This window comes from Elgaria multicarinata, chromosome 1 (genome assembly GCF_023053635.1).
Source record: "Elgaria multicarinata webbii isolate HBS135686 ecotype San Diego chromosome 1, rElgMul1.1.pri, whole genome shotgun sequence".
Classification (NCBI taxonomy): Eukaryota; Metazoa; Chordata; class Lepidosauria; order Squamata; family Anguidae; genus Elgaria; species Elgaria multicarinata.
The window spans coordinates 209644269-209664161 of NC_086171.1; the positions used below are offsets into that span (position 1 = coordinate 209644269).

At 45.6% G+C, this 19893-nt stretch overlaps 1 protein-coding gene across 1 annotated transcript in view; it reads left to right on the top strand.

Annotated features, from left to right (window-relative positions):
• The window catches only part of COL20A1 (collagen type XX alpha 1 chain), a 171380-nt gene that overhangs the window by 120645 nt on the left and 30842 nt on the right, over positions 1 to 19893 (top strand). The window contains exons 27-33 of the mRNA XM_063142885.1: positions 1249 to 1335; positions 6554 to 6607; positions 8508 to 8603; positions 12390 to 12443; positions 13399 to 13452; positions 17008 to 17061; positions 18396 to 18467. Coding sequence (XP_062998955.1) covers positions 1249 to 1335; positions 6554 to 6607; positions 8508 to 8603; positions 12390 to 12443; positions 13399 to 13452; positions 17008 to 17061; positions 18396 to 18467 — 471 coding nt within the window. The remainder of the gene's footprint in view (positions 1 to 1248; positions 1336 to 6553; positions 6608 to 8507; positions 8604 to 12389; positions 12444 to 13398; positions 13453 to 17007; positions 17062 to 18395; positions 18468 to 19893) is intronic.

Consider the following 19893-nt stretch of genomic DNA (forward strand, 5'->3'; position numbering starts at 1 on the left):
TTTCTATAATGTCCACGAATGACCCACTTTCCCCTTTAAGACCTCAATTGGAGCTCGGGGTGGGGGAATGATGTGCCTCAAGAAAGCATGTCATTCCCTCCTGCCATGCTAATGGTAGCCTTAAAGGGGAAGGTGTGTCATTCCAGGACATTATTGAAAATGATAGAAAATCCCCCCTGACACCATGGAAAGAACAAAAACCAGGACAAATCCGGGGAAATCCTGACAGTTGGTCACCCTAGTCATCTCCTCATTGATGGAATCAGATTTGGGGGGGGGGGGGATCTATGAGAATTTTGTTCACTAGCACAAGCGCACATTATAGCTAACACACATTTTCCTATCTAAAAAAATGAGAAGCTTCTGCCAGTCAGTGTCGACAATGTTGCACTATATAGACCAGTGGTGTGACACTGCCTAAGGTAGCTTCCAGTTGGCTTCTCAGTGGCTGCTCCAATGCTCTGGAACTCTCTTCCTGGGGAAGCTAAGCTGGCTCCCTCCTTGGTGGGCTTTTGGAAGCAGGGTAAAACTTTTTTTTCCCAGCAGGCCTTTGGAGAATAATCTGGCCCTCCATCTATGTTAATGACTTATCATTTTGTTGTGTATTTTAAACATTTATGTTTGTTTGTTTGTTTGTTTTTCCCCAATGTATGTTTTAAACTTTGTAAGGCCGGGATACAAATAAATATAATAATAATAATTAAATAATAATAATAATAATAATAATAATAATAATAATAATAATAATAATGGATGTGCAAATCAGCAAAATTTGAACTCACCAAACTTCTCCATATTCCATCTTGAAGCTCATTATGACTCGTTCAGGTTGTGAGCTTTGTTATTTCTTTGTTTTTGCATGAAAATCTATTCTCCTCTCCCCCACCCCCCAAATGTATGCAACAACTGTGTGCATCTTTGCAACGTGGACATTCTTCTCCTATTGATTAAGGCATATTTGCGTGCATTTTCCAAGTGCATTTTTCAAATGTACAAATGCTGTCAAACACATTTGGGGGAGATCCGCAAATCATTTTGCAAGGTCGGAAATGTGCAAACTTTGACTGCGGATTGCATCGGAATCTGTGTTTGGTCCGGAAGGTGCACACTGTATAAATCTTGATCAAAACAAACTGAAACTAATTTCTCATACATCTCTATTTCTGATGTTCCACCCGGCAACATTTTGTTGCCGGTCCCATTTGTGTTTCTGCATTCGTAATTCCTTCTTTTCTTGGTCTTTTTCAGAGAGATGAAGAGGCCTGTCCCAGCCTGCTTCCATCTTGCAGCTGCACTTCAGGGATTCCAGGCCTTCCAGGGTCTCCGGGCCCTCCGGTGGGTGAAGCTTCCTATGATTATTTCCAGGCCATTGAAGGGCATTTCCCACCATGTGGGAAAGAGGCTGAGCATCCTACCTAGCAGTAAAGAGAATTGTAGCACATCACCACACCTACACAGAAAGCAGAGATGCTCCTACACTTTCCACTGAGACCATAGCTAAACAGGGCGATATCCCAGGGATAACCCTGGGTTCGTCCCTGTGCATCCACATGACTTACAGGGGATCCCAGGAGCAGGGAGGGATGATCCCTCCCTTCCCCAGGGATAGCACCCTACCCTTTAGTCACGGCTTTTCCACGGTCTTGGGATAATCCTGAGACCATGGAAAGTGTGGCCCATCATCATGGTTTGTCCTAGCGAGGAGCCGGGAACCGCGCACGTGGCACAGAACTTCTCAGGAGCTCTGCGCCCTTCGGGGGTGGGTTGGGGGAGCGGGGAAATTATTATTATTATTATTATTATTATTATTATTATTATTATTATTATTTAAAAAAACTACCTTTCAGCACTCAAGCACTCGTGTGCTCCTTCTGGTTTTTTTAAAAAACAAAACAAAATGGTGGGCGCGACATCCTGTTCTTCCGTGGCCGTCGCGCGCCATGTGTGAACAGAAGGGGAGATCTCGCGATAACAATATCGTGAGATTGTCATCCCTCCATTGCACTAGACCCGTAGGTCTAGCTGAGGCCGAAATGTCACCTCTAAAGTAGAGTGTCCACTTTCACATAAGCAAAAAAAGAGGATGCAGATATGCATACAATTACATATGCTAACGTATATGCATAAGTACGCATTTGGAAATAATTACTGTCCTTTAAACAGAAATACAACACATCTCTCCATAGTGGGGGACTTTGGCCAGTGACCAGTACGCCTGCTGAATCCGCAGTCCAGGTGCTCACTGTTGCTGGATGAATTCGAAGCTTCCTCTCCGTTCTGAGGGTTCTTCAGCTTTAAATTGGACTTAGACTGGACAGTCCTTCAAATAAAGGACACCTTCAAAGAGAGTGCTGTCCTTTGTAAAGTTGGACACAAAGCCACCCTAAACTAAAATGAAATTTTGAGGATACTTTGGTAGTTTAGGGATGGGCGAACTCACCCACTGCCTCCTCGCCCTCCACACGCTGGACCTTTGCCGGCCACCCGATGCTACTCACACTGGGAAGTGAACCACCTGGTGGTCTTTGGGTGTACAATTAGTGGCTCCCCCAGGGAACCACCATTGTGTGCAAAATGGTGGCACTTCTCTCTCATTGCCCTTCCTGCCACTACCAAGGCTGTTCATGCTCGCCTTCCTTGCAAGGAGGCAGAAAAGGCCTTTTCCATAACAGCGGTCGGCTCAGAGGGACCTTTGTCGTAAGGCTCATTTTATGTAAATAGAAGCTGCCATTTAAGTAAAGCCAGCCTTATTTATTTATTTATTTATTTATTTATTATATTTCTATACCGCCCAATAGCAGGAGCTCTCTGGGCGGTTCACAAAAATTAAAACCATTCAAAGTATAAAACAACAGTATAAAACCATAATATAAAATACAATATAAAAGCTCAACCAGATAAAAACAGCAGCAATGCAAAATTACAAATTTTAAAACACCATGTTAAAATGTATTTATAGATTGTTAAAATGTTGGGAGAATAAAAAGGTCTTCACCTGGCGTCTAAAAGCATATAATGTAGGTGCCAAGCAAACCTCCTTAGGGAGCTCATTCCACAGCCGGGGTGCCACAGCAGAGAAGGCCCTCCTTCTGGTAGCCACCTGCCTCACTTCCTTTGGCAGGGGCTCACGGAGAAGGACCCCTGAGGATGACCTTAGGGTCCGGACAGATACATATGGGAGGAGGCGTTCCTTCTGATAGCCTGGCCCCAAGCCGTTTAGGGCTTTAAATGTTAATACCAGCACTTTGAATCGGGCCTGGGCCTGGACTGGCAGCCAATGAAGCTGGAAAAGGACTGTGCATCCTTATGAACCAGGCCAAGCTGCCATTCAGGCAAGGAGCAGCAACCAAAGCGCTTGCCTGTCTCGGCACACACTGGTTCAGGCAAGCGCGGGGATCCACGGACTGGCATCTGGGGGCAAAAGGGGGGGAAATCTGCTGAGCTCAAGTCCCCAACCAGATGCTCGCAACGTCCCTCCTTCTGTAGAGGAAATTTTTTATGAAACCACACAACTTTTGATTAAGGCTTGCAGCATTTCTTGGGTGCCAAAGGAAGGGGATATCCCTAGATTGTCACCCAGTTTCACATAAATTGAACGTTGAAGGTCAATTCTCTGGTGGAACAAGATATTTCAAAGGAAGCGAAATGAGCTCCACTCTTGATTTTAATCCTTCACACCATGTGAACAGGTCCTATAGACAACCAGTTCCCCACATGGTGGTGCTAAGATCAGTGGGACATCACTCAAAATGGGGTTGTGGCTTTATTAACAGTCCATCTGTATTCACTGCTGAGGTTTAAGCTATTCTGGGTCCCGACACTGCTAAAAGAATAATGTAGCAAGTGCAAGGTCCCTACACTTAAAGGAAATGATGTCCTTCTTAAAGTTTGTGGTCATGATGGAAACAAACTCTACCAAACTCTATTCAGCTTTGACTACTCCGAGTCAGAAATTCAGTAGATTGAAAGACATAGGAAAGAAGCAATCCTCTGTTTAAAATATGATAGTTCAAGCAGCACCTGAACACACTCCTAGATCTGCAGGTGAGGTGGACGCTGAAATAAATGAGCTTGCATAGATTTGTCACCTTTCCCCAGCACCGTGTGTGTGTGTGTGTGTGTGTGTGTGTGTGTGTGTGTGTGTGCCTGCATGCGTGCTCATGCTCTGTTGTAGCTGGGATGCCCACACAGACAGCAAACAAGCACGAACCTTATTTCCAGCTTCTTTTGTTATAAAAGTGACTGGAATACAGATTAGGCTGACTGGCAAAGTCAGAAGCACTCTGAGAAATGAGAACCGGGGGCGGGGGGGGGCATTACTGTAATAAGCGGTTTCCCCTTGTATATCTGTGTTCACCGTTAACTATGTTTCCTGCTTTTAACTTACATGGGGAATGACAAAGACGGCCTATTTAATGCAGAGTGCTGTTCTTTGTTGGTGGGGAAAGTGGGCTGGGTGCTTGGCAGGAGACTCTCTCAGTTGCATATTCCCTGCCACACTGCCAAAGTCAGGTCAGGTTCATTCAGGCTGCAGCAGCAGATGGTGGGTGCGTTTATTAAGGATGGACACTCTCTCTTTCGCTTTCTGTAGTGTTCACATCTTCTCAAGCACAACTTCATTCCATCCCATTTCTGCATCAGTTTGCAATGTTTTATTTTTGATTTTTTTAAAAAAAAAAATTCATGGGTATTTCTGTGCGCGAGAAAATCTGAATGCATTTTTGTATGCACTTTTTATTATTTATTTATTTATTTATTTATTTATTTAGTAAGGCATATTTATTTAGTAAGATCCTATATCACTAGGATCTGGCGTAGAGATAAAAATAAATACATATACATGTTTCTTTACAATATACATGGGTTGTTGTTTTTTGCAAGTGCTTTCCCTGAATATAGGCATTTTTGTACTCTATTTTTCCTAGTGTAAAACATTTGTTTATTTAATTTATTTATATCTTATTTATTTATTTATTACATTTTTATACCGCCCAATAGCCAAAGCTCTCTGGGCGGTTCACAAAAATTAAAACCATAATAAAAAAACCCAACAGGTTAAAAACGCAAATACAAAATACAGTATAAAAAGCACAACCAGGATAAAACCATGCAGCAAAATTGATATAAGATTAAAATACAGAGTTAGAACAGTAAAAATTTAAATGTAAGTTAAAATTAAGTGTTAAAATACTGAGAGAATAAAAAGGTCTTCAGCTGGCGATGAAAGGAGTACAGTGTAGGTGTCAGGCGGACCTCTCTGGGGAGCTTGTTCCACAGCCAGGGTTCCACAGCGGAGAAAGCCCTCCTCCTAGTAGCCACCTGCCTCACTTCCTTTGGCAGGGGCTCACGGAGAAGGGCCCCTGTAGAAGATCTTAAGGTCCGGGCAGGTGCATATGGGAGGAGGCGTTTCTTCAAATAACCTGGCCCCAAACCGTTTAGAGCTTTGAATGTCAATACCTGCACTTTGAATCGGGCCCGGACCTGGACTGGCAGCCAATAAAGTTGTAAAAGGACTGATGTAATGTGATCTCGCCGGCCATTTGTTGATGCAATTTCCCCTAATGTACATATTTTTGTAAGCAATTTCCCCATATGTTACTTTTCTTCTTCTTTTGTGATCACAGACCTTCATCACAAATTTTGTAGAAGTCTGAAAACCCAAAAAATATTTGTGTTCCATCTTTCACTTTTGTACACAATTGCAAATTAATCCGGGAAGTGAAAATTAGGTCAGTTTGTATTAAAATACAAACTAATGGACCAGTCCTATGTCCCATGAACAGCATCTGGAGGGACATAGGATTTTTCGGTTTTCTGGGTGGGAGCCAGGAAACTGTGCTCCCCGCTCTTCTCCATCACAGTCAATGGAGAGTGAACCACGATGGTTGCTTCTCCGTACTCTGTAAACCAAGTGCAGTGAGGGTGAAGGGGGGGGGGTCCCAGGGGCGAAAAGGAAAGGAGATAGCAGGAGCTGGTTTAGACAGCTTCCTAAGTGCCGCGTGGCCTCCCCACTCCCATTCCGTAGCTCCCAGCTACACAGCCACAATTGGCCACCTAGCTGAAAAAGCAGGGTGGATGGAACCCAGAGGAGAGGAACCCCTCCAGGCTGTAGCCACCCTGCATTGGATAGTTCTAAGTCCCAAGTCTGGGGGCTTGTGAGTACCCAGGGTGCAACTCATAGGACTGTGCCCTAAATGAATTGGGCCCCATCGCTATTTTGATGCTGTTCTTCTGGATCACACCAAGGGTCCTCCTAGTCCAGAATACCCTATTTCTTTGATTCTAAGACACACTTTTTCCCCCATATAAACATCTCTAAAAATCGGGGTGCATCTTAGAATTGTGGGTGTGTCCTAGGGTGTGTGTTTTTTCTGTTGGTGGTACTGAAATTAGTGTGCGTCTTACAATCGATGGCATCTTACAATCGAAGAAATACGGTACTATTTCTCTTGGGGCATCAGGCTGGCCACTCTAGGAAACTCTAGGACCTTGGTCTAAGTCAGCACATTTTGTGTTAGGAACTGATTTTTAGTTTTTGTTGCTTCTTCTGCAGGGCAGTCCTGGAAGGAGAGGACCACAGGGAGAACAGGGTGAGCCAGGCCCCAAGGTAAGTTATGGGATCTCTAAACTGACTGCTGACTTTTGGGGTGGGTCGGAGGGTTGCGGCAGGCCAAGCTGAGAATCCTCTAAGCTCAATTGGGGCTTCTTCATTAACTTCTCTGGTATGGTCTGTGGACATCTCCTGTCCACAGAAGATAGCTCCTTTAGAGTTCTGACTGGTTCTGCCTGAAACCCAGAGCGGATTCACTGCCCCACTGATACTGGACTCCATTGGTACATATTTAATCTAATATGACTAAATGGGACAACACTGTTGCATTCTTCTGCTCTCTCATATATTACCTATCTTTAAAAGTTTAGCACTTTGCCATACAGAAACACAAGGTCTTTTCCTACGAAGTGTTTCTGGGCATTCAGATGAGCTGCTCTCTCTATGAATTTGTATTAGACTTTGCATTGCTGTCTTATTATATCCATGGCAGATTTCTCTCCCCCCAAAATCAGTGTGACAGCCACAGAAATGAGTTGGCTTTCTGCTATAGATCAGCAGATGAAAAGAGCCAACGATCTTGATGTGAAATGTTGAAAGGTTTGGGAAACGTTGAAACTAATCATCGCGACTTTGGCAGCATGTGCTCCATCTTTTCACACGCTGAAGACTGACTGGCTGACACAGTCAGAGGGAGACGCACCAAAATGGAGATTTGGACTACTTGTCCCATCATAGCCTTTTAACAGAGCTTCTTAAGGGTGGGGGTGGGGAGGCGATGGAGTTGAACTATCAAGCGGAATATTTCTTGCGAAGTATTTTAAACAGAGACTTGATACCATAGCTCAGCCTCCCCCAATTCCCAGCATTTCGCCATGCTGGTTGGGGCTGCTGGGAGTTGAAGTCCTAGGCTGGGGAATGTGGTCCAGGCTTTTTCTATGCAAAAAATGATTATTGTAGCCACAATAGTCCTGGTAATCACGATTGACCCCAAACCACTACAGCAGTGGTTCCCAAAGTGGGTGGTACCACCCCCTTGGGGGCGGTGGGATTGCATAGGGGGGGCATTAAGAGGCAAGGGGGCGCTAAGAGGCAAAGGGGCGGCAGGGGAGCACTCGAGGTGGTCTTTTCCGTACCAGGAGTTTTGGTTACAGAAGGAAATTTTTGATCACTATCCTGCACTTTGAAGAGTGGTTCAGAAGCTCCTGGTTGCATTTCCAACATCATATTTGGTGGAATGTGGTTTTAGTGTGGTCTGCCTACTTCTCTCCAAGCAAAGAAATCGACTCCAGACTACTAAACGTGGTGATTTAAGACTCATGTGAAGTGACTTTAAACCAGACATTGGGAAACTGGTATCACTTCATCAGGCCCATCCATCCCATTAAGAATTTACAGAACAGTGAGGTACTCTACCCTAGTTACTAAATGTGATATCTAATGTTCTTGAAAAGATGATATCACTGGATCGAGTTCATCAATTATGTTTAATTGAATAAACGAAAAAAATGTAATTGGATTTTAAATGAATATTCAATTGTTACTGTTTTGAATTTTATTGTTATTATCTTCCTTAGTGGGTCGTTGAAAACGTCTATTCTGAATAATGATTTTTATAGTGTAGGGTAGGGGGCACTGGGCATGAGTTTGTGGAACCAAGGGGTGGTGACCTGAAAACGTTTGGGAACCACTGCACTAGGGAACATATCAGCAAAGACATTACACTACAAAGTGAACTGCAAAGTCCCAAATTAAAATTTCACCCAACTTAGAATGCCGTGTTCACACATTTGGGATACTGTGTACAGTTCTGGTCACCACATCTAAAAGAAAATGTTACTGTAGAGCTGGAAAAGGTGCAGAAAAGGGCAACTAAAATGATCAAGGGACTGGAGAACCTAGAAGTTACTAATGTTTGGATGCTTTTCCTTGTTGTCTTGGCCTCTGGTGGCTTTAGGGTGAGCCAGGTCCACCTGGGCAAGTTGGACCCGAAGGTCCAGGAGGACAGCAAGGGACACCAGGCTCCCAGGGGTTGGCTGTGCAGGGCCCTGTTGTAAGTCATCTTCTGTTGTGTTTTCTTCTCTTTCCCCCTTTGCATTTTGCTAACGAACCCTGTTTCAAATGTTAGCACAGGGCAGGCTAAAGTGACACATTAGGTCGTCACAAAAATTCAGGTAGTTCTGCTGACATAAACAAGCAACCTGGCACGAATACGTGCAAGCAAAGTTGACGTGGGACTAGCCTCCAATGAGCATATACATAAGTGTGTCCTTGATCTATCTGTGAGTTGCTGGAAGGAGGGATGTAGGAGAAATTTATTAATGATTTGGACGAGGAGGTGCAGGGAACGCTGATCAAATTTGCAGATGACACAAAATTGGGTGGGATAGCTAATACTCTGGAAGACAGAAACAAACTTCAAAGTGGTCTTGATAGGCTGGAGCGCTGGGCTGAAAACAACAGGATGAAATTTAATAGGGATAAATGCCAAGTTCTACATTTAGGAAATAGAAACCAAAGGCACAGTTACAAGATGGGGGATACTTGGCTCAGCAATACTACAAACCGCCCAGAGAGCTCCGGCTATTGGGCAGTATAGGAATGTAATAAATAAATAAATAAATAAATACAAACGAGAAGGATCTTGGAATTGTTGTAGATTGCAAGTTGAATATGAGCCAACAGTGCGATATGGCTGCAAGAAAGGCAAACGCTATTTTGGGCTGCATTAATAGAAGTATAGCTTCCAAATCACGGGAGGTACTGGTTCCTCTCTATTCAGCCCTGGTTAGGCCTCATCTAGAGTATTGTGTCCAGTTCTGGGCTCCACAATTCAAGAAGGATGCAGACAAGATGGAGCGTGTTCAGAGGAGGGCAACCAGGATGATCAGGGGTCTGGAAACAAAGCCCTATGAAGAGAGGCTGAAAGAACTGGGCATGTTTAGCCTGGAGAAGAGAAGATTGAGGGGAGACATGAGAGCACTCTTCAAATACTTCAAAGGTTGTCACACAGAGGAGGGCCAGGATCTCTTCTCGATCCTCCCAGAGTGCAGGACACGGAATAACGGGCTCAAGTTAAAGGAAGCCAGATTCCAGCTGGACATCAGGAAAAACTTCCTGACTGTTAGAGCGGTACGACAATGGAATCAGTTGCCTGGTGACATTGTGGGCTCTCCCACACTAGAGGCCTTCAAGAGGCAGCTGGACAACCATCTGTCAGGGATGCTTTAGGGTGGATTCCTGCATTGAGCAGGGGGTTGGACTCGATGGCCTTGTAGGCCCCTTCCAACTCTGCTATTCTATGAGTCTATGAAATTCATTTTCGGATAGAGCTTGATGAATTTATTTATTTATTTATTTAGTACGTTTTTATACCACCTAATAGCCGAATTTTCCTAGGCTCAGTTCCCAGGACTTCATTTCAGTTTCCGCTGAAGCCCCCGACGTGATCTGCAGCAAGTTGCGCCATTTCGTGAATTTATTTTTGAATAAAATGCACTTTTTTTTCTTGGAAGGGTCGGCAGCTTGTGCAAATTATGGCTGAATCTGTGCAAATCATGGCCAAATTTGCACAAATTGCAGAACCTTCCCAAACAAAATGAGCAAAAAGTGCCCAGGGAACATCCCCACAACTGAGCTCACAGACAGAACGCTAGTCATATATGCTTGGAGCTCCATTGAGCCCAAAAAGAATCTGACTTTCCAGTGAAAGATATCCCTAGCTGGAAGGTATAATGATTAGGGGTGTGCACGGACCCCCCACTCCGCTTCACTTGCAGATCCGCCATTTTCCGGATCGGGCCGCTCCACCCCGCCCCCGCTCCGCCCACTTCCGCTCCGCTCTGCCCGGAGCTCCGGATCCGGATCCGGAGCTCCGTTTCCCCCCCCCATAGGCTTGCATTGAAAGCTAAAAAATTATACAACTTTTTTTCTGTTCAAGTTAGAAACCTCATGTTTGGCACCATGACACCTCATGGGGATATACACACGCACGCCAAGTTTCAAAGCAATCCCATCATCCCCTGATTTTTGGCGAATTTTTGAAAATCGGGCACCCCACACACAACATCCCTGCGAGGTGGGCAGGGGAGGAGGGAGGGAAGGCAGGCAGGCATGCAGCTGGCATTTCTGGGGGCATAAAGAAGTGAGCCAAGGATAAGCCAGTAATGCATATAAAATGGAATAAATCAATCAATAAACAAAGGAGGGGTGGAATTAAAAGCAGCAGTGTTGCTGAATAAACAGCAAGAAGAATTTTTTAAAAAAGGCTATATCTGTCTTTTACCAGCAATAGGGGGACGTGCCCGGGGGAGGGGGAAGTAGCTGCCAGTTCAAGACACTGACAGCCACCAACAGCTCTGAGAAGAAGTAAAACGCTCACTTCGACTCATAACAGGCATTGCTCCACCACTGAAAAGTGACCATTCACTTCAACTCATGATAGGCATTGCTCCACCGTTTTACTCTCTTTGGAAGGCTCTAATGGCCTTCCAGTGCAGGAGAGAGTGGGGGCACGTCCACGATGAGATGCCCTAGGGGAGCTCATCCCCTTGCACCACATCGATTCAGTTGTTCACCAAGGTTAGGGTGGGGAGCAGTGCTGTGTTTCTATCTCTTATTCTTGGCTTAGTATATGATTTCAGGTTGTGTTTGTGCATTTGGTGGGGCTACTGTGTTAAAAAACACGGGGAAAAGCCCGTTCAGATGAAGAAAGAGAAGTTTCCCAGAATCCCAAGTTACCTGTTTTGCCTATGCCCTCCTCTAACTTTGGGATCATCATGACCGGGAGCTGACTCTGCCCCTCAGCCCTTTGAAAAAGGTATTTTTCCCGCCGATTTTTTAAAAACTTCTAGCCCGCGACCCGTACGATGCAGAAAGTTGAGAGTGGTCTCAAAATGACCCCCATCCACAACTCTCTGTGCACAAGAATTTTCAGAATGATAGCTTAAACCCCCCCCCCCAGTTATCCCCGATTCTTTCCCTCAATGCAATCCTATGGGCGAAAAGCCGAAAACGCAGTTTGAGCCGCGCGGTTGACCCGATTTTCACAAAAATATAGCCCGCGACCCGTACGATGCAGAAAGTTGAGAGTGGTCTCAAAATGACCCCCATCCACGACTCTCTGTGCACAAGAATTTTCAGAATGATAGCTTAAACCCCCCCCCAGTTATCCCCGATTCTTTCCCTCAATGCAATCCTATGGGCGAAAAGCCGAAAACGCCGTTTGAGCCGCGCGGTTGACCCGATTTTCACAAAAATATAGCACGCGACCCAGACAACGCAGAGAGGTGAGAGTGGTCTCAAAATGACCCCCATCCACGACTCTCTGTGCACAAGAATTTTCAGAATGATAGCTTCAAAAACAACGTAGTTATGCGCGATTATTTGCCGCAAGGCAATCCTATGGTGAAATGTTTTCAAGATGGCGACCGGAGCGCTCCGCCTGAACTCGGAGCTCCGAAAAATGGGCGCTTCTCTTCGCCTTGCTTCTAGGGGGTCCGCGGTCCGCTCCTACTCCGCCTCTGGGTAAGGCGGAGCAGGCCAATCCGCTACTGCTTCTACGCTCCTAATCGGAGCGGAGCACATCCCTAATAATGATATATGCTTTCACAGGAATTATACCAGAATGTACCATATTTCTTCGATTGTAAGATGCCATCGATTGTAAGACACACACTAATTTCAGTACCACCAACAGAAAAAAAACAAACCCTAAGACACACCTGTGATTCTAAGACGCACCCCATTTTTAGAGATGTTTATATGGGGGGGAAAGTGTGTCTTAGAATCGAAGAAATAGGGTATATCCAGTAATTTTGAGTTTACATTCTAATTCAAGGGACCCCCAGGTGTTAAAGGAGAAAAAGGAGACAATGGCAGCCCAGGCATACAGGTAATTGTAACATGTACATTCCTGGCTTTTTTATTTTTATTCCCAGCGATCTACATCATTGCCTGACCATTTTCATGAATAAGATCTGAGATCTTCCCCTGTACGTTTTTAGCTCCTCTTTGAATGGGAATCCCATTGCAGTATTTTTCATTAGCTTTGTTTCCCCCCCACACCTCAGACCCTGGGGTCTAACAAATATTAATTATCTGGAGTCTCAGAGCCACTTTAGAAGGTCAGCGGAAGAATTATTCAGATTTTGCAGATGGATAAGATAGGGGAGAGAGCCAGAGAGAGAGCATACATTGACCTTGGCCAAGGATGAACAGCGTACAATGGAGAGTGAGAATCACAGAACTCAAACGCCCAATTTCCTCACACCCACTTCTCAAACATTCTCCAGAATAAGAAAGACTAGAGGTGTCACCCACTATGTGCCTCTCTTTAGAGCAAGGGCTTACTTTCATGTGTTGTTCTTCTAAAATGGAGGTGTTGAACCTCAGGCCCATGGCCTGAATTCAGCTCTACCAGCATTGCAATCCCACCTTTCAAGGCTACCCAGATGATCATGCTCCCTTTTCCCAACTGCAGTTCATTTAGTGGTTTTCCATCTTGTGCACATTTTTTTCCCCATTCTAAAAGGTCAAAATGCCTCTCCTAAGGCTTAGCTACTGGCACTAAGAACTTTAAGCTAACGTAGACTGGTATTTGGGGGTATTTTGACTCCACCCCTTTTGCTGTCAGGTCCACCCACTACTGGAACGTGGCCCTTGGGAGGTTCTTCAGAATTGAATTCAGCCCTTGAGCTAAAAGAGGTTCAAGACCTCAGTTACAAAATATTTTTTAAAGGTTGCTCTGAATTTCTTTGGGGTGGGGATTGTAACGTGTTGGTTGAATAGCTGGGCATTCTTTGTTGCTCTGGCATGGAATAGGTTTCTGAAAGCAGTTCTCTTTGCAGGGCATGATGGGTCCCCAGGGAGCTCCAGGGAAAGATGGAATTCAAGGATCAAAGGTAAAAAGATGGCATGGGTTAAAATTAGGGCTGTGCTCCGCTCCGATTTGGATCCCTGAATCGGGAGTGGAGCGACCCGATCCGCATCTGCTAAAGGTGGATCCGAATTGGGTTGGGGGGAGCGGCGGGTCGAGGTGAAGCGAAACACTCCACTGCAGATAACTTCACCTCGATCCAGAGTTCCGAACGCTGATAAGTGGGGGGAGGGGAGCTTAACTGGCACCAGGGCCACAGTCCATGCGCCGCCACCAACAGAGCCAGGTAAGGGGGAGGGGGGCTTACCTACCTCAGTCGTGGTCCAACGGCGGCTTCAACTGAGGCCCAGGCCTCAAAGCAGAAGCAGCCCACGGCCTGCTTCCAGCTTGAGGCCTGAGCCTCAGTTGAAGCCGCCGATGGACGCAAGTAAGTGGAGGGGAGGGTGGCTTACCTGGCTCCGCCGCCTGCCGCCACCACGGTCTGTGCGGCGGCAGGCGGCGGAGCCAGATAAGGGGAGGGGGCTTATTTGACCCCATTTTGTCCCCCCTTCCCCACTTACCTGCCTCCGCCGCTCGCCATGGAGGCAAGTAAGTGGGGAATGGGGGCGAATCTTGATCCGACCCTTTGGATCTTACTCCAGATCCAGTTCCGGAGCAGGTCAGGGGAGGGTCGGATCGACCCGAAGCGATTCGGGCCCTCTCCAAAAGTTTTGGATCGGGCCACGAAGCGGTTCGGGGGGCTGGTGCACAGCCCTAATTAAAATCCTCCAAATGTGAGTCCCCATGCCCACAAGTGGCCAAAGTCACAGGTTTAAGGCGAATAATTTCTGTCACACCCAGGACCGAATTTGGTGGCTGCTGTTGCTGCTGCTAAGTGGTGCAATGGAGAAATTGAAACTCATTGATATATGCATTTGCATGCCAAATTGAAAGCCCCGGGGGGATTCCAGATGACCTTCAAATGCACATGTCTGTGCAAAGCAAGGAATAACTAGGGGTGGGTGAGCCAGTGGTGTTCAAGATTCTCTGACCATCGTCTTACTGTTCATCTCATGCCCGATTCCTGTTGGTGTTTGCAATCGCTGCCTCCTTCTGCACAAACTGAGTCACGATGGACTGGGAGAGTTGCGAAAATTTCCCCAAATTTGCACAAATTTCCTCCACAGGCTACATGCTACTGAGGAAATTTAATCAAGGTGGGAATCAGGAACGAGTCGAACACAAGCATGTGTTCAACAAACTGCAAATATTTTCCTTGGGCACATGCTCAAGCTCACATTTGGATCTTTGAAGGAGGCACGCTCTCGTGTTTTGCATACAAAAATGAAGTTCTCAGACATCCCTTGGAGTAAGAGAGAAGAACAGGATGTGAGAAGCATGGATTAGGGGCCTATCAAGAGTGGATTGGCAAGGTTACATAGTATCTACTTTTGGTTTTGCCACAGAATTGAGATATAAACACTACACAAAGAGCATTTCCTTTTTTGCTTTTCCACTACATAACCTTTAGGTGGCACTATAACGTAGTGTATTAGTGCAAATACACAAGTGAAAAATAGCATTTTCTTTTGCTTTCACAAATAATACCACATATTCCCAGCTACTCACCCTAATTACTCTTTAGACACAGAAGTGAAAGTGGAGGGTCATGTCATCATCTAACAAACCTGAAATGACCGTGAGTAGGGAATGACAGACACACAATAAATGCTTTGTGTAGAAATGCTCCTAGGCACCTGGGAAGGTGACTTAGATAAAGTCAGATCATAGATCCATCTAGCTGAGTGTTGCCTGCACCAGAGTTATTGAACATCAAGGCTGTGATCCAAATCTAGCCTTTCTTGTTTTTCAATTGGTTGCATCCTCTTCGCGGAATCTCACTCCCTTTCCTCTCTTTTGTGCAGCCCCCCCCCCCATTCTAAAAGACTGAAATGTCTCCCTCAGGACTAAGTTGCTGGCAGTAAGAGCTTTAAGCTAAAGATATGCTCGTATTTTGGCTCTGCCCCTTTATAGCCTTTGGTTCCACCCACCACTGGAATGCAGTCCCTGAGAGCCTCTCCAACATTAAATTTGGCTCTTGGGTTGAAAGAGGTTCTTATCTCTGGTCTCCATGGACTAGCCACAACTCTCCCAGGTTTCAGACAGAGGGTTCTTCCAGCCCTACCTGGAAATTCCGGGAATTGAAGCTAGGACCATATGCACACAACGCACCCTCCCCCTCTCCTATGGAACTCCCTGCCTCTGGAAGTCAGGCAGGCGACAACTTTGTATTCCTTTTGGCACCTCCTGAAAACGTCATTGTTCCAGGAAGCCTTCCCTTAATGACCTGCCACGGTTCACTTTTCATTTTGCTTCTTTTAAAATCTATTTTAAAGCGTTTTATTCTGTTTTTATTTTATTTTATCTTGTGCACCGCAACAGAATTTTGAATGGTGAGTGGTATATAAATATTGTCAGTAAATAAATAAATCTGCACTGACACTGGTCTACTGCCTTTTCTTGACAGTCCTGTCAGGACATCCTGACTGCCTAAGAACATAAGTATCACCCTGATGTATCAGAGCAAAGGTCTATTTAGTCCAGCTTCCTGCATCTGCCACCCCAGTGCTTTGGGGGAGCTCCCAAGCAAGGCCACAAAGAGGAAAGACCTCCCTTCCTGTTTGCCCACACTACCTGGCATCCAGATTTATACTGTCTCTAAACATGTAGGCTTCATTTAGCTATCCAGGATAATCACCAAGGCTTGTCCTAACCTCCAGGCAGTTCAAATAGTCATTTGGAGCATCAGTATTTTAAGCACAGCAAGGAATCCCAAAGGAATTATCCAGAGGCAATTCTAGGGCAGACCTCTCAGATCTCATGGAACCAAATATCATACTTGGATATCTAAGCCAACCTTCCCCGATCTAATGGCCTCCAGATGTCTTGGACTTCAACTTCCAAGATTCCTGACCATTGGCTGCACTGCCTGGGGCCTTACTGTTGTCCAAAAACATCTGGAGGTTGTCAGACCCTCACTCAGAAGGCCATGCTTGTCCCTTTAAATACCTTGAGTCCACAGGTGAGGCTGCAGCAATGGCAGCTCCCATCTTGTTCTTTCAATATTTTCATAGCCCATCCTGACCCTCCTCCCTTGCTAAGTGGGATGCAAACGTTGTTATTTTCAAGCAAAAGGATGTTGCAATTTGCCATATTGTTACAGACATCTTGGACTCCATCTCCCACCATCCCCAGCCAGAATGGTCAGGAATGCTGAGAGTTGTAGTTCATCACATCTGGAAGGCACCAGTTGGGAGTGAGCTGGAAGTTGTCCATGCGTTTTGAGGATGGAGGGACATCTAACTAAGTGCAATTGTTTAGTTGTTCCTTTGAGTGGGGAGGATCATCTAATTAAGTGTGATTGTTTGATTGTTTTCTGTTTTGCAATCATTTCTTACAAATGCTTGCAAAGCCCTTTGAGTTTTTGTGAGTCCTCAAAGGGAATGCACGCCAAAGCCCTGATTCAAAGACAGGGGTCCTCGTGCATCCCTAAACGCAACGCATCCTCTGCTTTCACTTTCTGTTCTGACTTGGTTCACAGGGTGTCCGAGGACTTGAAGGTACAGCTGGGCCCCCGGGGCCCCCAGGACCAAGGGTAAGACATTTCAGTCATGTGAAATGGAGCATTTCCACTCCGAAGACTTGCTACCAGGAATAGGTTGAGTTGAGTTCCCTTGGGTTAGAAGGAGCAGGCGAAAACGAATAACACGCGCTTCATGCCTTCATCACCAGTGGGCAAATGTAATATATTTACCTCTGGCAGCTGGTTGGCAAGAGCAGGAAAAGCCACCTGGTCCCAATCCCCAGGGCATCTCCTGGAAGCCAAGTTTTGCATCCAAGTGGCACCACCAGAGTGTTGCTCTGTCTCTCAGAGCATTCCTCTTGCATTAGAAGAGGGGGAGGCACAGATCTGGGGGAATTTCGGTGGGGGAGGGGGAAGCAAAGACACTTCAACAGCAAGGGGACAAGAATCTGAGCCAGGTTTAAAGGCCCAATTTAGTATTCCCAATTAAATTGAAGAACTAGAAGTTAATGCATTTTCAAAGCATCTGTACTCGTCGCTTTTAAACATCTCGTCTTTTGTGGTTAACATTTTCAACACCTTTCAAAAGATACGTATGTAAAATCCAAAGCATTTCCAAACATTTCATATCTTCCAACCTAACCCTTAACCTTTCTCTGAAGTGGATTCGCTTTGGAGTTATTATCAACGACGAGCAATACGATAATTAGCAGCTAGCTGTCCTCATAGTAAGGCAGCCTAGTTTATTTATGGCATCTTTTGCCTTTCTTGAAGAGCCCAGAGGAGAGAGAGAGAGAGAGAGAGAGAGAGAGAGAGAGAGAGAGAGAGAGAGAGAGAGTGTTTCCTCCTCCCATTTTATCCTCACAACAGCCTTGTGAGGTAGGTCAGGCTGTAGGGAAGAAAGATTGAAAAAAGAAAGAGGGAGGAAGGATGGGAGAGGAGAAGGATCAGAAGAAGGCTGGGAAAGAGAGTCGGAGAGAAAAGGAAAAGATAGGAATTGAAGGAGAAAGTGAAGAAGAAGGTAGGCTAGGAAGAAAAAGTCATTGTGTGTGGGAGAGAGACAGAGACACAGACCGACATAGTTGGTTTGAGCAAAGGCTGGTTACATCATGAAGCCATGGGAGAAAATACCCTGTAGCACCATTCTTGGATATACAGTTCTGACCTACAGTCCTACCCCTAAAATTGTGACATTAATAGGAAATGAAGCAAGCTTGAGTCATGTACAATATATTCTTAATATTTTCCTGGCTGGGTGGGGACTCTGGTATCAACCTGGAAGGCATAGTTCCCTCTCTGGTGCTTTTGCAAGCTAATTTCCCAGGCTTCTCTCAAGCCTCTAGTAGTGTTAAGTTCCCGTCAACCGGCGTCTTCAACAGTTGCACCTTCTCCCTTCCTGTCTGCAGGGTTTCCAAGGCATAGCAGGTGCCCGAGGCGGCAGTGGGGAGAGGGGTCCCCCAGGAGAAGTTGGACCAACTGTAAGTAGCTCCCCTTCTCACTGCCATTAGAGGATGCACTGTCCATTTATTTTCACAGGTATTTTCGCCTTGGCACTACTGCATGTTCAGGACAAACGGCATTTTGTTAACCGGCCTCAAGCCACTGGGATGGGGCGGGCTGTGAGTCCAAACGACCTCAAAAATAAATAACAATTGTCTGTCAAAGCAGACACGTCATTTTTCACAATGGTGAGATTTTCATAATTGGTCGTTCACATCGTTGTCAGAGTTTGTGTTCGTAATTGTCTTAATTGTGCATCACTTACAACCATAGAGATGTGACTCAATTGTGCATTTGCAAGCAGCGGGAACTGCATCGTTTACTTCCTTCTAAAATTCTGAGATGCATTCTACAATAAGAGTGCTCTGCGCAATGAACCAAACAACCCTAAAAACAATATTAAAAAACCAACAAACTGAAGAGTAGCATTAATCCATTTTAATAGAATCATAGAATCATAGAATAGCAGAGTTGGAAGGGGCCTACAAGGCCATTGAGTCGAACCCCCTGCTCAATGCAGGAATCCACCCTAAAGCATCCCTGACAGATGATTGTCCAGCTGCCTCTTGAGGGCCTCTAGTGTGGGAGAGCCCACAACCTCCCTAGGTAACTGATTCCATTGTCGTACTGCTCTAACAGTCAGGAAGTTTTTCCTGATGTCCAGCTGGAATCTGGCTTCCTTTAACTTGAGCCCATTATTCCATGTCCTGCACTCTGGGAGGATCGAGAAGAGATCCTGGCCCTCCTCTGTGTGACAACCTTTTAAGTATTGGAAGAGTGCTCTCATGTCTCCCCTCAATCTTCTCTTCTCCAGGCTAAACAGGCCCAGTTCTTTCAGCCTCTCTTCATAGGGCTTTGTTTCCAGACCCCTGATCATCCTGGTTGCCCTCCTCTGAACACGCTCCAGCTTGTCTGCATCCTTCTTGAATTGTGGAGCCCAGAACTGGACGCAATACTCTAGATGAGGCCTAACCAGGGCTGAATAGAGAGGAACCAGTGCCTCACATGATTTGGAAGCTATCCAATCAAGAAGACCAATCAATCATCAGCACAATTGAGTACCTGCTTCATAAAGTGCCATTTGGATCCATTGTTGCACAGGGCATGAACAATTGTTCACCTGTAGAAGGACATGGGTTTATGGGGGCAGATCCAACAATTCAGTACATTTATATCCCACGTTTCTTTCATCATGGAACTCAAATGGTGTTACAAAGATCCTTAGGTGCTTTCCCGTCCAAACACTGACCAGTTCAGATTGGAATGGCTTAGCAACGTGCATTTTGCTTATTTTACCTTGCAAGGCTCTGTGTGTATGGATTGTGCCATGTAAGGACATGAACTATATTTTTGTCCAAGACTTCTCACCACTGGAGGCTTTGCCCACTATCTGCAGGAAAGCAG